Consider the following 21688-nt stretch of genomic DNA (forward strand, 5'->3'; position numbering starts at 1 on the left):
TTCTTTAACTTTGATATAATTAAGTTCTTAAGCTGTAGTTTCCTCATCTGTATAGGAGGAATAATAACAGTATTCTTTGTTTGAGTGGTTATAAGGTTAAAATGAGAAAGCATATTATGTTGAGTCTTATGAAATTACCTTTTTCATATGGTTCAACCTAAGTATGTTAAGCCCTTACCATAATGTCTTGGTAAGCATTCTGTAAAGGTTATTTGTTGGCATTTATACCCTTTTTGTCATCATGAATTAAACTGTAGTTTCAAGTTTCCTAAATTGGTTCCTTAGTAGGTCCCTATATTTTTGCTCAAGAATGACCTCTTAGACTTTGTGCTTACTATATTTCCTGGTATTTTTGGAAGAAACCTAGGAACTATGAAAGTGAACTTGAGTACTTAAGGAAATAAATCCAGACCCCCTGTATATAATTTTATTAAAACCTCATTGACATACTATTTTTAAGGAAGAAGCAATGGTTTCTGGTACAGTAATATCCTTTACTGGAGAATGCAATTGTATAACTAGAGAATATGTCTGTATTTCATAGGCATAGTTAACATGATATACTTGGAACTTTGTTCCTTCACTCTTTAAAAACTTTCTTATTTCAGAGAGAGGGATACAGTAAGAGAGAGAGAAAGAGAATAGGTACACTAGGGCCTTTAGCCACTGCAATCAAACCTGGGTTCTTAGGTTTTGTAGGCAAGCACTTTAACCAGTAAACTACCTCTCCAGCTCTCATATTATCTCTGTCTTTCTGTCTCTGTGTGTCTCTCTCTCTGCATGTGTGCATAAGAGGGGGGAAAAAAAGGCAGTCTGTTGGGCTTGCCCCAATTAAAAAAGAGTGATATATTCAAAAGCATTATTTTAGTTGTGTTTCTTTCTCCCAGTGTCTTTGGTAACAAGGGACCTAGTTTTTTTCAAGCAGCAGAACCACTTGTTATGTATCAGAAAAACAGCCTCAGGGGCTGTTGTGTAACAAGTGGAAATTACATAAATGCTGCATTACTTTTACAAGTTCCCATGAGTATTTGAAAGCTTATAGTGTTGTGTTTTGCAGAACACTTGGCCATTTGGGGGAAGAAAAAAAGACCCAGCTTAGATGGGTGCAATGGCACACGCCTTTAATTCCAGCACTTAGGAGGCAAAGGTAGGAGAATCCCTGTGAGCTTGAGACCAGCCTGGCATTACAGAGTTCCAGGTTAGCCTGGGCTAGAGCAAGCACTTACCCCTAAAATAAAATACATATATGGCTGATGTGAAGAAGATAAAAGTCCATATTTTGGAAGGGAAACACATTGTCTAAGAGTTTACCCATATTCTCTCTCCTGTTTTTGAACTTTTTTGTTTTTCCAGGTAGGGTCTCACTGGAGCTCATGCGGACCTGGAATTCACTGTGTAGTCTCAGGGTGGATGAGAGCTCATGTGGATCCTCATACCTTTGCCTCCCAAGTGCTGGATTTAAAGTATGCGCCATCACACCCAACTCCTCTTACTGTCTCTTGAGGAAGATATAGACAGAAATTAATGTGAAATGATGGGGCAGAAGAGATGGCTTAGCAGTTAAGGTGCTTGCCTGTGAAGCCTGAGGACCCAGGCTCTACTCTCCATAACCTATGTAAGCCAGATGCACAAGGTCATCCATGCACACAAGCTGGCACATGCATCTGGAGTTTGATTGTGGTGGCTAGAGACCCTGGCATACCAATTCTACCCCCCTCTCTCTCATAATTTTTTTTTTTTAAATTACATGATGAGAAATTTAACTTCTAGTTTTTAAAATCTTATTGTTTTTTCATTTTATTTATTTATTTGACACAGAGAGAGAGGGGAAGGGAGGGAGAACAGGCACACCCAGGCCTCCAGCCACTGCAAACAAATTCCAGATGCATGCACCCCCTTGTGCATCTGGCTAACATGGGTCCTGGGGAATCGAACCTGGGTTCTTTGGCTTTGCAAGCAAGTGCCTTAACCATCAGGCTGTCCCTCCAGCCCAACTTCTAGGTGTTTTTTTTTTTTGTTTTGTTTTGTTTTTCAAGGTAGGGTCTCACTTTAGCCCAGGCTGACCTGAAATTCATTATATAGTAGGGTGGCCTCAAACTCACTGTGATCCTCCTACGACTGCCCCCTGAGTGCTGGGATTAAAGGCGTACACCACCACACCCAGCTCAACCTGTAGCTTTTAAATGTAATAGGTATCAGACATTTGATCCTAATTATCTTACACATGGTTTATTACATTTGAATGCTCACAGTTTTGGTCTTTTAAGTTTATTCTCCCTGTTGTAGATAGCTTCACATTACTGGGATGAACTTCCAGACAGACACAGTTTATGGAATTATTGCAGTCAGATTCACATTGTTGGCAGAAAACACCCGACCAAGAAAAACAAAAGAAAAGTTTATTTTGGCTTACAGATTTGAGGGAAAGCTCCATGATGGCAGGGGAAAATGATGGCATGAGCAGAGAGTGAACATCAGCTCCTCACCAACATCAGGTGGACAACAGTGACGAGAAAGTGTGCCAAAAACTGATAAGGGGAAATTGGCTCTAATACCCATAAGCCCACTGCCATCACCTAGAAAAAACACCTAGAAGTTGGGCTGGAGGGACAGCCTGATGGTTAATGTGAATATGTATTTGTTGATATCATGTATAATTACAGAGCTAGGTACATAGAATACAGTGACACTTCCTGCTCCTAGAAACAGATGTAACATATATCAGTATTATGACCAATCTGTAATATAAGTACTTTGTATCAGATATGTACAGTCCATTGTATTAGTCTGCTTGGGCTGCCATAATAATATATGATCTGAACCACAGAAGTATGTTTTCTCAGTTCTGGAGGCCAGCAGTTCAAGATGAAGATGTCAGCAGGTTTAGTTTTTCCTGAGACCTCTTTTGTCTTACAGATGGCTTCCTTCTTGTAGCCTTTTTGTTTTTATGCTTGAGTACTTCTGATGTGTTCACATTTCTCTTTAAGAGGACACCAGGCAAATTGGATGACAACCCACCCTCATTTTGCCATAGTTACAGTTTTAAAAGACTAATTTCTAAATAATCATATTCTGAAGTACTAACTGTTAGGGCTTCATCATATGAATTTTGAGAGAATACAATTCAGCCTATAACAGTGATGTATAACATACCCCTTACTGTCTAGAAATATGTCTTGAGGTAGTAACAAATGATAATAATGTAGTTTGATATGGTCTAAATTACAAATATGAACACAGGTTGAGTAGAGCATAGAGAAGACATCACTTGGAAATGATAAATATGGTCTGGGATAGTTTTACTATCCCAGTTATAATATGAATAGTTCCTGCCCACGAGAAGGCATGAGTAGGTAAAGCCCATCTAGAGACCCAAACTGGGGTCATTTGTAGGTTCTAAATGGGGCAGAGCTAACTAGTCATAATGTCAAGTTTTTGGGCTGAGCTTATCAAACCACAATGCCAGGATCAGGTTTAGTCCTTCCAGGAGTCTTAATTCTAGGAAAGGGAAGTGACCTTCCTAGGGAGGGACTTGGGTTGTTTATGAAAAAACAGATCTAGGGAACTACAGATAAGAGATAAGAGCTGAGATCCTACTTTAATCTCTAGCAAAGTGGTCCAGTCACCCTAAACTTCCTCAGTCCCCCTCTGAAGAAGCAACCCTAACTGCCATTAGGAAATTGGGGCGATGACTCTGATCTAGCTTTTTCAAGCTGAGACAGGTCATGTGGTGTTGTAGTTGGGAAACTTCCCTCTGTGGGTTTAGGTAAGGGACCCTGAATTGAACATTCGTGGATGCAGGAAGACAGTCTTGGAAGAAAATGTTGGGGGGAGAGAATAAAAGCAAGGAGTTAGGGGGAAGTGGGCACACAGCAAACTGGAGCTCATTAGGGTTCCCATTCTTGTAGACTTCTAGGCCTTAGAGGGTAGGCAAGGGGATCCATTATAGATGGAGTTAGATTCTCACAGGACCATCTGAATGTGGACTGTCTAAAAGGAGAGGCGATAAAGTTAAAATAGCAGTTATGTATACAAGGTTCAAAGATTAATTACTACTAGAATTATAATAGGCATAATTTCCTTCCACCATGAAAATTGTGAAATTCACATCAAGAACTGTTTACCAAATGGCACAATCTAATTAGTTCTTGTAGATTTTGTAAAGCTGAGTGAGACCCTGCCAGACAGAATGACATAGACAAAATGACAGAAGACATAGACAAAAGGTCCTGTATAAGTCAAAAAATGTGAAAGGCCATAGAAGTCAGCACCAAAATGCAGCTTGTTTGAGAATGGTAAATATGACCAAGTATGCATCAACCAAATCAAACATATGATTTGCCGTGACATGGAAGGTGAAATTAGCACTTCCAGTGCAGGCTTATGTATCTGGTATGGTTTACATAGGCCCTGCTTCCAGTTTCACCTATGCTGAATGCTCAGCTTGATCCCTTTCTGCTGCTCTGTGGGCTCGGTTAGGCTGCTTAGGTCACTGGATCTTGTGTTCTGATCAGCTGTGGTGGATGCTGTGTGGCGAAGGTGTGGATGAGATCTCCAGTAGTTAGTGGCACTGGCAGTTGCTGGGTGGGAGGCTATTGAGCATGCCTGACTTGTACCTGAGCTGTTCAGTTGGTCTCATTTGTGTTCTCCTTCAACAGCTGCTCAACTGGTTCCTGCTGTCTTCCCCTTCAGGTCTCTTGATTTTGCGAGGAGTTGTGGTGTGAGCAGAAAATCCTTTTACCTGGCTTCTGCTCTTGAAGCTCTGTACTGGGCAGGGGGGTGCACAGATTGGGGCTGTTAGCACCTCGGCAGGATTTGGGCTGGTTTCCTGCTTACTAGAAGCTTTGGGTCTTTCCAGCTTGTCTGTTGTGGTTGATAAGTTCCTTATATACCTTCATTTTTTGTAGAAGAGTATTTTTTACTGTTTTTCTGCTTTTTTCACTCCCTAGGCTTTGGCATGGCTACTATATCACCATCTTAGCCCTGTATTATCTTTTAAAGCAGTTTGATTTGTATTTTAAAATCTTTCCAGTAAGAAAATGTTGCACACAGGTAGCTTCGTTGATTTGCTTAAATATTTAAGGTAGGAATAATATTCCTTGTATATCATTTGTTCCAGAATATTGACAGTATCAACATTTATGTGTTAAGAAAGCTAGAAAAAAATTACAAGGAATAAAACAAAAACTAAAAGGAATATCACTCTTGAATGCAAACAGAATCACAGCTAACTATATCCAACAAATATTAAAGGACAGTATATTATAATAAAGTATGATTTATCCCAAGAATTTACATTTGAAAATCAGTGCAATTTACTTTATTAAACAGACTTAAGAAAGAAATACTTATTTCAACAGACCAGTAAATCTTCTGACAAAATTTAATACCATTCTGATTAAAAACTGTCAACAAAGTAGAAATAGCCAGGAGTATTAGACTGTACCCAGTCTAATAAAGGATATCTACTCAGCCCCTATAGTTTATATTATTCTAATGGCAAAACTGGCTTTTTTTGTACGATCAAGTATATTGCAAGTATGTCTGTTCCTACCAAAAGAATAACATGGTATCCAATCAGAATAGTAAGGAAAATTAGAATAGGATAGGATAGGGTAGGGTTTGGTGGGGTAGGAAGATAGGAATAGTAATAGAAGAGAATTCTTGAAGAATATAGAATAGCAGAATAGATTAATAGTATTTTACAAAGTCAGGCTGGAGAGATGGCTCAGTGGTTAAGGAGTTTGCCTCTGCAAAGCCTAACGACCCAGGCTCAAATCTTCATGCAAAGCTGATCCACAAAGTGGCACATGCATCTGGAATTCGTTTGCAGTGGCACCATGCCCTGGTGTGCCCTTTGTCTCTCTCTGTCTTACTGTTTTTTTATTTTTTATTTTTATTTTTTTTTTATTTTAGGTAGGGTCTTACTCAAGCTCAGGCTGACCTGGAATTCACTGTAGTCTCAGGATGGCTTCCAACTCATGGTGATCCTCCTGTCTCTGCCTCCCAAGTGCTGGGATTAAAGGTGTGAGCCTCCACACCTGACTTTTTGTTTTAAATAAAGAAATAAATACAATATTAAAAAAGAGGGCTGGAGGGATAGCTTAGCAGTTAAGCTAAACAAAGCCAAAAAGATCCAGGAATCATGTAAGCCAGATGCACAAGGTGGTGCATGCATCTGGAGTTTGTTTGCTAGAGGCCCTGGAACACCCATTCTCTTTCTTTCTCCCTCTCCCTTTCTCTCTCTGCCTCTTTGTGTCAAACAAATAAATATTTTTTTACGGAAAGAATTTTTAAAAGTTTCTGCAAAGGATGAAGCAGAATTGTTTTTGTAAGCCTGTCAATATAGAAAATCTTAAGACATTTACAAAGAAGGTATTAGAAGTTATTAGGAAACTTACTAAGGTTGTCAGATATAAGATTATTATAGAAAAACATATTGGGCTGAAGAGATGGCTTAATGGTTAAGGCACTTGCCTGTGTACATACCTAGGACCCAGGTTCAATCCCCCAATACCCACATAAGCCAGCTACACATGGTGGCACATGCATTTGGAGTTAATTTGGAGTGGCTAGAAACCGTGGAATGCCCATATTCATGCATTCATTCTCTCTCCCCTTTTTTCAAATAAATAAAAATAACAAAAGAAAAACTCATATTGCTACATTTTGAGACCAACCAGTAAGAAATTGAAAATTAAAAGTACTCTTTATAGTGTCATCAAAACTCTGAGATAAAAATAAATCTGATAACAGATAATCCAATAGTACAATGAAAAGTATTAAACATTGCAGAGAAAAATCTTAAAGAATATAAATAAATGGATGTATATATATTGCATTTATTGAACTGTACATTCACATTATGAAGATGTCATTTCTCTCCAGATTGAACTATGGACTCAACATCAATCAAAATTCTAGTAGATATTTGATAGGCACAAGCTAATTCTAAAATATATATGTAAGTGTTGTTAAAACAACCTTGTTTTCAATGTTTAACAACAGTGTTGGATGACTTAATACCACTTTATCCAAGGCTTACATGTGACTGCTGTATAAAATAAAGAATAACAAGTCAGCTAGATGTGGTGGCACATGCCTTTGAGAGAGAGAGAGAGAGGTTGATAATTGGTACGCCAGGGCCTCAGCCACTGCAATTGAACTTATGTGCCACCTTGTGTATGTGTGTGCAACCTTGTGCACTTGCGTCACCTTGTGTGTTTGGCTTACATGGGACCTGGAGAATGGCATATGAGTCCTTAGTCTTTGCAGGCAAACACCTTAACCTCTCCCGCCCAGTGCATACTTTTCATACCAACACTGCAGAAGCTGAGGTAGGAGAATCACCATGAGTTCAAGGCCAGCCTTATCTACATGTGAGACTCCACCTCAAAAATCAAGTAAAGAAACAAACAAAGCCAGGTGTGGTGGAGGAAGAGAACCACCCTGAGACTATAGACTATGGAGTGAATTCCAGGTCAACCTTAGCTAGAGTGAGACCCCTACCTGGAAAAGCCAAAGAAACAAACAAAAGACTGACAAGTTAATAGAATAGAATAGGTTTCTTAGATAGATGCACACTGAAAAGGACATTCGCTTTTTAAATTGTTATTTATTTATTTGAGACAGAGACAGAGACAGAGAGAGAGAGAGAGAGAGAGAGAGAGAGAGAGAGAAAAGCAGAGAAACAGAGAGTATGGGTGTGCCAGGCCTATTGCCACTGCAAATAAACTCCAAATGCATATGCTGCTTTGTGCATCTGGCTTTATCTGGGTACTGGCTAATCTACTCTGGCCTGACAGGCTTTCAAATAAATAGCCACTGAGTCATTTGACAGCCTCGCATTTAAAAAACTTTTTTAACTGGGAGGGGGGAGAATGGGCATGCCAGGGCCTCCAGCCACTGTAAACGTACTTTAGCTGCATGCACTTTCTGTCTTCTGTGCATCTGTCTTTACATGAGTAAACCTGGGTCCTTAGGCTTTGCAGGGAAGCACCTTAACTGCTAAGCCATCGCCCCAGCCCCAGCCCCAGCTTTTTGACAAAGGTACCAAGTCAATTCAGTGAAGAAAGTATAGAAACTGGTCTAGTCTTTTCAACAAATAGTTCTGGAACAGTTGGATAACAGTATACAAACAGTTTCCTTAAATGGATCATGTTTTGAAATTTAAGGACATAAATTGTATCTAGGACAATTAAATAAATCTTGGAACTAATTAATAAGAACACAACTCAATTAAAAATAAAGAACTTGTAGCTGGATGTGGTGACGCATGCCTTTTATCCCAGCACTTGGGAGGCAGAGATAGGAGGATTGCCATGAGTGTGAGGCCATCCTGAGACTACATAGTGGATTCCAGGTCAGTCTGAGCTAGAGTGAAACCCTATCTTGAAAAACCAAACGAAACAGAAAAGAAAGAACTTGTAAATTGAAGACAGAGCTGCATGTAGCTATGATGTTGAAGCAGAGGATCAGGTGTTCATCAATGGCCAAATTGGGTTATATAAGGAGTCCAAAGCCACCCTGATCCATATGGCATTCCCCTGCATCGCAAAGGCAAAAGCAATTAAAGAAGAAATTTCACTAAAGAAGATTCAGGGAAGGTGGGCATGTGGAAGGATACTCTGACTTATTAATCATTTGTGCAATGTAAATTGAAATCACAAATCACAATAAGTTATAGTGGTCATTTATAATTCTTATCTGAAATAAGAAAGACCATTAAATATTGGCAAGGATGTAGAAGGACTGAAACAATTTCCTGTTGGTTAAGAATATAAAATGTCACGACCATTTTTCATATTAGCTTGGCAGTTTCCTAGACTGTTAAATATATACTGGTCCTCTGACTCAGCATTTCTCATTCTAAGTGGTCAAAGTCAATGAGAACATATTTACATATAAGGACTTGTTGATGAATATTTACAGTTACTTTATAATAGTTCAAACTCTGAATCATTGCCAATATTTGTCAACATGTGAATAGATAAGTGAGTTGCATTGTTTCCTTATAATAGATTACTATTTAGCAATAAAAAAGTAAGTGTTGATGAATGCAACAATAGGGACAAATTAGCTAGTGAAAGAATCTCTCCCTCTACCCCTTCTTCCCTCCCTCCCCTTTCCCTCTGCCCTTCCCTATCTGTCTCCACACTCGCACACAAAAATAAAACAGACACATACTAACGACAGGTCAGTGGTTGCCTAGGAATGGAAGAGTTATAGGGATGAGTGAAAGAAGAGAAAATAGAGTGGTACTAAAAGCTTTAGGTGGTGATGGATATTTTTGTTGTCTTGGTTGTCATGGTCACTTTACGAATATAACATTAAAAGATATCAAATTTTTTTACTTTAAATGCAATTTATAGTATCTTCTTGAAAAAAGACTTGGAGAAGGTTTAAAGTGCTAATTGTGAGTACAGACTATAGAAATCATTGTGGTTCCTTGTTCATAAAGAGAATTGTTGAGATCCGTGTGCCTACATACTGTTGTTGTTGTTTTTTTTTTCCTTATTTTGACATAGGGTTTTACTAGCCCAGGCTAACCTGGAACTCATTCTATAGCATCAACTGGCCTCAAACTCATAGTGATTCATCTACCCCAGCCTCCTGAGTGCTGGAATTAAAGGCATGCACCACCACACCCAGCTATTAAGTTTTTAACATAGGTTGTAATATGTTTCTCCTGGTCCCAATTTTCCTGAGGGCTCTCTTCAATAGGGTTGTTGGTGTTCACTGTGGGATAATTAGGGCCTCTGTCTCTGGGGGGAGCTGTGTCTCAGGGTGTTTTGTTTTTACCCACTTTGTGTCATCATGCCTGGCTTAAAGCAGCCCCCATCCCCGAGATAGGGTCTCACTCTAGTCCAGGCTGACTTGGAACTCACTCTGTAGTCCCAGGCAGGCCTTGAACTCAGGGATCCTCCTACCTCTGCCACCCAAGTGCTGGGATTAAAGGTGTGTGCCACCATGCCCAGCTTGAAAGTAGTTTTGATTAAAGGAGCTTCAGAGACATTTTGATGAGACTACCCACTTGAATTGTACAGGGAACACTGGTGGCTTCTCTCTGGGTGTTGTGATTTTCCTGGTTATGGGGTGCTGACTTGGTTCCCTGTACCAGTTTCAAGTTCTCTCCAACTGAGCAAGGCTCATATCCAATTGGAGGGCAGTTGATTACCCACAAAGGCTGTGTGCCACTATTGGACATGTGTGGAGCTCTCTGACTAGTGCCTTGCATGGCTTTCAGGGTCTCCTGCTTATTCATGCTAGTGGTGACCATTTTCACCCATTAGTTGTCATAGCACTTTCCAACATCATGGGGATTTGCCAAGTGAGTTACTGGCTTTCTTGTCATATCCCACATTGTGTCTCAGTGTTCTGAGATGGCTGTCTGGTTCTTCAGCAATTAGGTCTACCTTTTATCTCTGATTTGTAACCCAGTGCTTGGCAAAGGCCTGCATTATTTTGGGTGATTTTGTGGATCACCCTGGCTAATTGCTTGCTGTGAGGGTTAACCCAGATCTGGCCCTGAAATCCACAAACCAGAGCCCATGGCTTCTACCTTCCACCTTCTACTGGACATGTTGGTCTGGTCCATCTACCACTCTTAATTGGGGGTTCTATCTTGTATACTCCTTTCCAGGAGGAAAGTTCCTATTGTGCTGTTTTAGCGTTTGGCTTTGTGTGGTTCCCTTCCCCACCCGCCGTTTCCCTGACCATCCCACTCATTGTCTCCTCACCCCCAATATTCTTTCCCTCTACTGTTTTGTCTGTTACCTCTCCTCCCCTCTCTCCCTGGTTTCTCTTTTTCTTCTCTCATTCTAGTTGCATACCCATAGTCCTATTGCTCACTCCCTTTTACACTCCTCTTCTGCTGGTCAGTTTAGGAGCCACATATGAGAGAAAACATGCGATGTTTTGTTTGTCTTTTCTCAGTCTGTATGACCTCACTTAAAATGATATTTTTCTAAGCCTATCCATTTTTTCTGTGAATTTCATTATTTAATTATTCCTTACTGCTGAGTAAAATTTCATTGTGTAAATGTACCACATCTTCATTATCCATTCACCAGTCATGGGGCATCTGGGGTTGACTCCAATTCCTAGCTATTCTGAGTGCTCTCACCAACTCTAGGCTTGCTGCCTGTGTAGTTTCTTAAAATTTGGGGTAACCGTGAGTATAAACCGCTCATTACTCATTTCTCCTGAATCTTCTGGTCCCTGCTTTGATAGCTGCCCTCTTACTCTTCCTTGAGCCTCCCTGTTAGCCTTATTAACTTTTCTCCATAGGAAAGCACATGACAGATGCCATGTGTCTTCCTTCTAAATCTCCCTATGCAAGTTCCTAAATTCAATCCTTCATGTGCTAATAGTTCTACTCTGGTCCCTCTTTAAAAGCCTCTGTTTCAGCCAGGTGTGGTGGTGCATGCCTTTAATACCAGCGTTCAGGAGGCACAGTTAGGAGGATTGCCATGAGTTCAAGGCCAGCCTGAGACTACATAGTGAATTCCAGGTCAGCCTGGCCTAGAGCAAGACCCTACCTTTATTTATTTATTTATTTATTTATTTTGCATTGTGTGATTTTTAATCCTCCCACTTAGATAAGCAATCTAAAGAAGAGGTCATATATTCCTGCTTAATATATCCTTACACAATAACAGCTCTGGGTAAAAACAATGTCAGTTTTTAAGTTTCTTTTCCATCATATCTAATTTAGCCATTAAATGCTGCTTTTACAGTCAAACCATATATTACAAAAACACAAATCTTAAATCATATCAATTTCATCAGTGATTGGAAGTTGATAAAAATATTAATTATAACTATTTAAAAGAATTAAAATGGCTTGAATAAGTACAATGTCTGAATGATACCATCAACAGGGATGGTACATCTCCTCCCTGGTTGGTGAAAATGAGCTCATGTATTTCTGAAATTCAGTGATACACATGCTGACAATCCAAGAATGAGCAAGCAGCTCTCACTTTTGGAAATGACAATGAGTCAGTCATACAGTATTTGTTAAACAACCAGGTTTCACATGGTTTCCTCAAGCTCTAGACCAGGACAAATGACCACTGGAAAGGCAACAGCAATGAGACACTAGTTCTCATTCTGCTGGGTCAGAGGTGGGGTGATTTTTAAGACCCTACCTTTAAAAAAAAGAAAGAAAGAAAGAAAGAAAGAAAGAAAAATGGTCTCAGTCTCTGTTAAGTGAGCTTTCCACATGCCTGCATTTCTAGTCTGTCTTCAAAAGCCTCAGTTTTTCTTAAGTCCATGTGCTTTCAGCTTTACTCTAATTGCTTTAAAAGACTTTTCTCTTAAATCCCTTAAATAAACCCCATAAACTTTCACCAAAATAAACTCAATAATTCATAATTTATTCTTCTTGACCAGAGGAACATACAAGTAAAGTGAGAAATTATTCCAAACTAAAAAACAGAGGCAATCAGAAAAGTTCAAATCAAGAAACAGTGCTTGGGGCTGGAGAGATTGCTTAGTGGAGAGGCATTTGCCTGCAAAGCCAAAGGACCCAGTTTTGATTCCCCAGGACCTATGTAAGCCAGATGCACAAGGTGGCACAAGCATCTGGAGTTGATTTGCAGGGGCTGGAGGCCCTGGCGTGACCATTCTATCTTTCTCTATCTTCACCCTCCTCTCTCAAATAAATAAATGAAAGTGAAATAAAATATTTAAAAGAAGTGATGCTGTGTTCTCCCACCCCTATCCTGGTGGGGGTAGAGGCTAGACTCATGTGTGTCCAAGCAGCACAGAGTAAAAGCCAGGGAGAAATACACAACTTTTGCCGCTAAGAGAGAAAAAAGGACATAAAGGCCACAGTCTTTTTTTTTTTTTGGTTTTTCGAGGTAGGGTTTCACTCTAGCCCAGGCTGACCTGGGATGCACTATGGAGTCTCAGGGTGGCCTCAAACTCACGGCGATCCTCTTAACCTCTGCCTCCCGAGTGCTGGGATTAAAGGCGTGCGCCACCACGCCCGGCAAGGTCACAGTCTTTATAGCATCAGATTCCAGTTCAAGTTTGCAAAGGGAAGACTTGATTGGTTTAGAGATTTGGAGGGTGGTCCTCAGGGCTAGTCCACCAGGGCCATTTACTTAGGTAGTATGCTAGACTGGATAGCAGGGAGTACTGTAGATAGTCTTGATCAGAAATGAGTTCCATTCCTGCCAAGCATTCCATTCTTGTGCCAGGGCAAGGTGACATGTGGGGTGGCATCTCCTAGTCCTCTCTGGGCCTCAGTTTCTAACTGAAACTGCCTAAAACTAACTTTCTCCTATCCTCCTTCACTAACTCATGTAATCCCTGTTTGTTTTTTTTTTAACAGGGGGAAGGTGGGTGATGTTTATATGTATGTATGAGAAATTATTTACTACTACTTTCCTAAGTACTCTGAACAATTGCATAGTTAAAACCATGTCTAATTTTTTCACTACTGTGTACTTATCACCTTGCTTTTTATATTATAGTGGAAAATACATGTTGAATAAATAGGCAGTATTTACCAGAAGGAAATATACCAGTGGTTGCCTTCAAATGGTACATTCTACATACATTTGTGGGTGTTTTTGGTTTTTTGTTTGTTTGTTTGTTTTGGTGTTTTGAGGTAGAGTTTCGCTCTAGCCCAGCATGACCTGGAATCCACTATGTAGTCTCAAGGTGGCCTTGAACTCACAGCAATCATTCTACCTTTGCCTCCCAAGTGCTGGGATTAAAGGTGTGTACCACCACTCCCAGCTGTTTGCTTTGTTTTTAAAGGTAAGGTCTCACTCTGACCCATGCTGACCTGGAATTCACTATGTCATCTCAGGCTGGCCTCGAACTCACAGTGATCCTCCTATCTCTACGAGCTCTGCCCCTGACCCTGATCCCCTGACCCTTTTCTTTCCCCCTCAGTGCTGGGATTAAAGACTTACACCACCATGCCAGGCTTACTTACATTTGTTGTTGTAAGAGTTCTATAAGGATCTATTAAAATTTTACAGCTAGTGGCAATTTGGGAACTGACTCCTTCTGGAGGCGGTATGATAGTTGGGGGTGGGCCTATGGATGTTTCCCTTTGCCAGTGTTTGGCACGATCTCCTGCTGCTGTTGTCCACCTGATGTTGGCCAGGGGTAAGGTTCAGCCTCTGCTCATGCCAATGTTTTCTTCTGCCATTATGGAGTTCTCCCTTGAGTCTGTCAGCAAAAATAAATCCTTTCCTTTTGTTTAGTTGGGTTCTTTGTGCAGCAATGCAAAGCTGACTGCAACAGCTTTTCTGTGAAGCCTAAGGACCCAAGTTTGATTTCACTAGTACCCATGTAAGCCAGATGCTCAAAGTGGCACATGTGTCTGGAGTTTGTTTGTAGTGGGTAGAGGCCTTGGCACACCCATTCTCTCTTATTGTCTGCCTCTGTCACACACACACACACACACACACACACACACACATACTCCACTGATAATTAATTAAATATTAGAATGTCAGGTATTATATTGAGGTTGTGCAGGGTGAGGGAAGTGGGTCTAATTTCATTCTTCTATAGGTGGTTGCCTGATTTCTCCAGCATCATTTGTTGAAAATGGTATTTTCAGTGTGTATTTTTGGTCTCTTTGTCAAAGATAAGGTAGCTGTAATTGCTTGGGTTTATAGATGGGCCTTCTGTTCTATTCCGCTGATCTGTGTGTCTGTTTTTGTGCCAGCCCCATGCTGTTTTAGTTACTAAGGCTTCATGGTAAATCTTGAAATCAGGTAAGGTTGATACCTCTAGACATGATTTTTTTTTTTAATTTTTCGAGGTAGGGTCTCCTTCTAGCCCAGGCTGATCTGGAATTCACTATGTAGTCTTAGGGTGGCCTTGAACTCACAGATCCTCTTATGTCAGCCTCCCAAGTGCTGGATGAAAGGCCTGTGCCACCACATCTGGCTAGACATAAATTTTTAAATTTTTTAAAATATTTTTATTTATTTATTTGCAAGGGGAGAGAGAATGAAAGAAATGTAATGGGCATATCAGGACTTCTAGCCACTGCAAATGTACTGCAGATATATGCACCATCTTGCACATCTGGTTTATGTAGGCCCTGGGGAGTCAAACCTGGTCTTTAGGCTTCACAGGGTCATTAGGCTTCACAGGCAACTTAACTTCTTAACTTCTGAGCCTTCTCCACAGCCCGTAAACATAGTTTTTTGTTGAAGATAGTTTTGGCTATTTGAGGCCTTCTGTTCTTCCATATAAGGGTTTTCTTTGTTCTGTTTTTTGTTTTTTGGTTTTTTTTGTTTTTTTTTCATGGTCTTACTCTGGTCCAGACTAACCTGGAATTCACTGTGCAGTCTTAGGGTAGCCTTCAGCTCATGGTGATCCTCCTACCTCTCCCAACTGAGTGCTGGAATTAAAGATTTGTGCCATCACTCCAGGCTCCATGAGATTTTTTTCTAAATTTTTCATGAGAGAGAGAGAGAGAGAGAGAGAGAATTGATGCACCAGGGTCTCTAGCCACTGCATTTGCACTCTAGACACATGCACCATCTTATGCGGCTGCATCACCTTGTGCATCTGGCTTACGTGGGTTCTGGGAATCTAACCTGGGTCCTTAGGCTTCACAGGCAAATCCCTTAACCTCTAAGCCATCTCTCCAGCCTCGAGTTTTTTCTAACTCTGAAGAAATTTCCTGGAATTTTTATTGGAATTGCATTGACTCTGTATAATGCTTTTGGCAGAATGGCCATTTGAATAACATTAATTCTGCCAATTCATGTGCATGGGAGATCTTTCCAGCTTGTATCTGCCTCATTTTTTGGTTTTGTTTTGTTTTTGAGGTAGGGTCTTGCTTTAGCCCAAGCTTAACTAGAATTCACTATGTAGTCTCAGGGTGGCCTCCTCACAGCAGTTTTCCTACTGCTGCCTCCCCAGTTGGGATTAAAGGTGTGTGCCACCACGTCCAGCTCCTCCTCAGTTTTTCTTCTTCAGTGTCCTTATGTTTTCTTAGTGTAGGTCTTTCACTTCCATGGTTAGTGATATTTCAAAGTATTAATTTTTTTGTGGCTATTCAAAATGTGAATAATGTGTATTATTTCTTTGTCCATATCTTTTATGCATAGGAAGGCTACTGATTTTTATGTATTGATTTTGTATCCTGTTGTAAACAGCTTCACATTACTGCAATGAACATCCAAACCAGGCACAGTTTAGGGGAGAAAGGAATTTATTTTAAGCTTACAGCTCCAGGGAAGTTTCATTAATGGTGGAAGAAGCTGGCTCCTATTTATAAGTACAGGCAGAGAGAAACCACCATCAGCCAGCAACACCACAAATAAGTAAGCACAAAACATAGCAAGTAGGACCCCAGAGTTCAGGCTGCTATGTTACACCTTTGGTCTGGAACTCAGATCTTCCTCCATTGAAACCTTAGCGATGAACTCCAGGATCTGTTCCCAGTGATTCCTTCTCCAGCTAGGTGGCTGGAGAGTCAAGCTATAAGCTTTAATAAAACACCTGAGTCTGTAGAGGACATACATTCATACTACCACACCTGCCAAAAAATAGATATTTTTAGCTTAGAGATCTTTTTTTTTTTTTAATTGTGCTCAGGATTAAACCCAGTACCTTGCATATGCTACATAAGTGCTGTACCCAGCCCTTTGCATTCTTATTCTCCATGCTGTTACAAAATAAGGTATCTTGATATGATTGCCATTTTGCTTCCCTGAGTTGTATAACTCAAGGGCACTGCTGGCATTGCATTGTTCATGAATCAGATCCACTGATCCTGTGTGAAACAGAATCTCTTCTTATAGTAGTGTTTTTAGTTACAGTTTGCCTAGAACCAAGCTTGTGCTTCTCTCTTGCATCTACTATTTTTTTTTAATTTTTAAAATTTAATTTATTTGCAAGCACAGAGAGGGATAGAGAGAAGACAGACACAGAGAATAGGCATTCCAGAGCCTCCAGCCCCTGCAGACAATTTCCAGATGCATGCAACACTTTATGCATCTGGCTGTATGTGGGTACTTGAGTCATTAGTCTTTGCAGGCAAGTGCCTAATCCCTAAGCTATCTTTCCAACCCTTTGGTTTTTTTTTTTTTCAGGGTCTACAAATAATTTTATTGAAATTGAACAAATGATACAACAGTATTTCTATGCTGAGGCCACCTTCCCCAAGCCATTTCCCACACTCTAGAAGCACACAGCTTCCACATTAAGCAGTTTTTTTAAAAAGTCATCTCTAGAAATCAGACTTTGCCCAACACCATCATAGTTTAGACTATATTTACAAACCTTCACATTTTAAGTATTTCTTTTATGGTTTGCCCCTCCTTTCTGGCCCTACGAAGGGGCGCCAGTCCTTTCCACTGACTGATCCTGAAGGGGAGAAGACACTGTGGGGTAGGGCAGTGGGTTCCTCACAGACACTGGCACCAGCCCTACAGTGGCCGCTGCTTACCACTGGTTGTGGACAGCCTTTCCCCAGCAGGGAAGAGGGGACTGGTGCAAAGGCAAGGGGGATTTGACATAATAGGTGGCTTGGGGCAACTCCTCATGGGAACAGGAGCCCACAGCCTGTCCCGACCCTGGCCTGCACTCCCAGCTGCGGGGAGGGCAGCAGCTAGTTGCACTGGGGATCAACCCAGCCCTGGGTGAAAGGAAAAACCTCCCATGCCAGTCCCCATTCCTATTTAACAACCGATAACTTGTCCATCCTAGAGCAGGAACATATGGCAGGTAGATGGGGAGAATCAGGCTGGCAGTGTCCCCAGCCTCTGTCCCATACAGGAGGAATCGAGGTAGCAAACGGCTGAAATGCTCCAACTGGGTGTTAGGGGAGTGAGGGAAAGGAAGTTCCCACTTGTATACCTCTCCCACAGCCCAGGGGCTGGAAGAAGGCAGACCTTGCTTGTAAAGTGCTGTGGCTTCTAGCTGGGCCAGGCCCTAGGCAAGCTTGGAAGAAAGCAGGCCAGGCAAGGAAGTAGGAACCAGGCATTCTTGACCAGCATATGTCCCGCCATGATTTCTGCAGGCGTGGCTTGGAAGGGTGGCCTGGTGCTTCTGTCATTAGCCCTCACCAGTCGCCCATCACCTTTTGTCCACACACAAACCAATACAAGTTAACACCTATGGGACTGTCCCGCTCACGGCTGAAGGTTCTGGGCCAATGGAGTTTTATTCAGGGTTGTGGCCCCACCCTGGATTCCTTAATGGAAGCCACACCTTTAACCTGGGAGGGAGTTTCTTGCTGGGCAGTGGGTGCTTGTGTCTGCCAACCAATAGGCTCACACCTCATAGAGGATCACTGGGAAATCCACGTGGATGCGGGGAGGATCCAGCTTCACGATGCCCTGAGGAATCAGATTTTTATGCACCCGCCTCAGCTTGGCACGCTTCTGCCCATTCTTGGTGATGATTGTTTCCTCGTAGAACTCCTGAGCTAGATCCCCATCTTCATCATAGAGCATGGAGCCGCGGTGTGTGAATAGGAAAGGAGGCACCGCTCGGGTTCGAGGCCGCACCAGAGCTTGCTTGGTGCCTGCTGCCTCTGGGCCGCCAACCCCCCCACCCCCGCACCCCCCCACCCCCGCCGCGAGGCAAAGGGCCAGAGGCCCCGAGCTTTGGAGCCGCTGGCGCCCATGTCAGGACCACCGGCGCATGGCGGAGCCAGCAACCGCCCGCTCTCACAGCGCTGCAGCGGCTGCCACCATGCCCAGCTCGGCTCGCAGGTGCTGCCGCTGCCGCTGCTTTCTGCAGGCTCCCCAACCCTTTTTTTTTAAAAAATTAATTAATTAATTTATTTGAGAGCGACAAACAGAGAGAAAGACAGATAGAGGGAGAGAGAGAGAATGGGCGCGCCAGGGCTTCCAGCCTCTGCAAACGAACTCCAGACCCGTGCGCCCCCTTGTGCATCTGGCTAACGTGGGACCTGGGGAACCGAGCCTCGAACCGGGGTCGTTAGGCTTCACAGGCAAGCACTTAACCGCTAAGCCATCTCTCCAGCCACCCTTTATTTTTTAAGACAGGATCTTCTTACGTAGCTAACTAAGGCTGGCCCTAGAACTGGTTATGGGCCTGTGGGCCTGTGTCACTACTCTTAGACTTTTCTGCAGTTTACACATCATCTTACATGCTTTAGCTTAGAGTTTTTATGATTTGTTTGTTTCTGTTACATTTTTTTTTAATTTTTATTTATTTATTTATTTGAGAGCGACAGACACAGAAAGACAGATAGAGAGAGAGAGAGAGAATGGGCGCGCCAGGGCTTCCAGCCACTGCAAACGAACTCCAGACGCATGCGCCCCATTGTGCATCTGGCTAACGTGGGACCTGGGAAACCGAGCCTCGAACCGGGGTCCTTAGGCTTCACAGGCGAGCGCTCAACCGCTGAGCCATCTCTCCAGCCCTCTGTTACATTTTTTTTTAAGGAACTTTATTTATTTGAGAGAGATAGAGGTAGATAGAGGAGAGAGAATGAGTGCACCAGGGCCTTCAGCCACTGCAAATAAACTCCAGACACATGTGTCACTTTGTGTATCTGGCTTATGTGGGTCCTGGGGAATCAAACCTGGGTTCTTTGGCTTTGCAGGCAAGCGCCTAAACTGCAAAGCCATCTCTCCAGCCCTCTGTTACATTTTTTAACATCTTTCTCATTCAGGATGTTTAATGTTCTTTCTTTGTTTTTGAGGTAAGGTCTCACTCCAGTTCCGTCTGGCCTTGAACTCAGAGCAATCTTATCTTAGCCTTCCAAATGCTGGGGCTACAGGCATGCACCCCCATGCCTGGAGTGTTTTGTACTCTTTAGCACAGTTTTGACCAATTTCAATTTATAGAGAAAATTAAGATAATTTGAATTGGCAGCACCTCCTGGGGGTGGGCATGTAGTGATTATCCAAAGTTTTTAAAATTTTCATTGAAAATTATGTATTTTTGATATTTTGAAATTAAAATAAAACCACCTTTTTGAGGTAATGATTTATTTAATAGTATTTTGAGATTCTAAAAGTTTAATTTTCAGAGAATTATTAACTGGATTGAGTAGTTTATGGTTTTTGTTTTCTTAAAAAATTATTTATTGTCGGGCGTGGTGGCGCACGCCTTTAATCCCAGCACTCGGGAGGCAGAGGTAGGAGGATCGCCGTGAGTTCAAGGCCACCCTGAGACTACAGAGTTAATTCCAGGTCAGCCTGGACCAGAGTGAGACCCTACCTCAAAAAACCAAAAAATAAATAAATAAATAAATAAAATTATTTATTTAACAGAGAAAGAGGGAGAGAGTATTTTTTGTTTTTTTTAATTACTTTTTATCGAGAATTTTAATTCATGAACATACTGTAATTTGATTATAATTCCCTTCATTGCTTTCTTTTTTTTCCTCCCCACCTGCATTCCATTGATCCCTCTTCCCTTTCTAAGTAGTCCTTCTTCTATTTTGACATCTCCTTTTTTTGCCCTCTGCCATCATATCTGCCAAAATGCATACGATTTCAGTATTGTGCACATCTTACAGAAATAGCGATATCCACTGTGAGGTCATGAATATACTGATCACCTCATGTCTAGAGAATAGTGTCCCAAAGTACTCCTCCCCACACTCTGGCTCCTTAATATTCTTTCTGCCTGCCCATCTTCTGTGATACTGTGATGTTTTATGATCTCTGGAAGTTTTTACCTATTATATATGTTATTTATTTTAGAGAGAGAGAAAGAGGCAGATAGATAGTGAATGGGCACACTAGGGCCTCTGCCCACTGCAAATGAACTCCAGAGGCATGTACCCCCTTGTGCATCTGGCTTATGTGGGTACAAACATTTTCTTATCTTAAAATGCCTTTTACAATTTAAATGCTTATATCTTACTTCACTTTTTAAGGTATCCTGTGTCAGTGTTATTCCATTTGTATTATAATAAATTTATACCACCTTTTTTAACAGATAGAATAATTAGGCACAGAGCTTGTACCCTGAAAGACACTGCACATGCCATTATTGCAGCTGAATTGGATCCAGAATTTAATAAACTCTGTGAAGAAATAAAAGAAGCTAGAATAAAAAGAGGTAAGTTATAGAAATAAATTTGCTACTGAAGTCTTGTCTGCTTACTTCACACCAAGAATCATTGACAATTTCTTTAAGGTGATGATATTGGGAAAATGTGTTTTAAGGCAGACTTAACCTTTCCTTTTAAAAAATGTTGGAGTCAGGCTGGAGAGATGGCTTAGTGGTTAAGGCTATTGCCTGCAAAGCCTAAGGACCCAGGTCCGTTTCTCCAGGTCCCATATAAGCCAGATGCATAAGGTGGTGCTTGAGTATGGAGTTCGTGTGCAGTGGCTAGAGGCCCTGGCACACCCATTCTCTCTCTTTCTCTGTCCTTCTCTCTTTGTCTCAAATAAAAATAAATAAAACGATGGAGGTGTGGAGATTGGGTAGTGGTTAAAGGTGCTTGCTTGCATAGCTTTTCAGTCTGGATTCAGTTCCATAGCACTCATATAAAGTCAAATCCAAAAAGGTGGCACAACAGTCTGGCATTCCATTTGCAGGTCCTTGAGTGCATGCATACATGTGTAAATAAATAACTAAATAATTTAAATGATATTTTATCTTTTTTTCTGAGGCAAACTCAACAGACTGACCTTTTTTGTTTTTAATGCAAGAGAGAAAGAATGAATTGGCATGCTAGGACCTTCAGCCAGTACAGTCGAACTCC

General features: G+C 41.5%; 1 protein-coding gene and 1 pseudogene across 3 annotated transcripts in view; one reads left to right on the top strand and one right to left on the bottom strand.

Annotated features, from left to right (window-relative positions):
- Atad2b (ATPase family AAA domain containing 2B) overlaps positions 1–21688 on the top strand; it is a 251148-nt gene that overhangs the window by 209601 nt on the left and 19859 nt on the right. For all 3 annotated transcript variants that reach the window (XM_045148831.1, XM_004663758.2, XM_045148830.1), the window contains exon 23: positions 20917–21039. In XM_045148831.1, the coding sequence (XP_045004766.1) occupies positions 20917–21039 (123 nt within the window). The remainder of the gene's footprint in view (positions 1–20916; positions 21040–21688) is intronic.
- Positions 18204–18622, bottom strand: LOC123460620 (annotated as a pseudogene).

This window comes from Jaculus jaculus, chromosome 5 (genome assembly GCF_020740685.1).
Source record: "Jaculus jaculus isolate mJacJac1 chromosome 5, mJacJac1.mat.Y.cur, whole genome shotgun sequence".
Classification (NCBI taxonomy): domain Eukaryota; kingdom Metazoa; phylum Chordata; class Mammalia; order Rodentia; family Dipodidae; genus Jaculus; species Jaculus jaculus.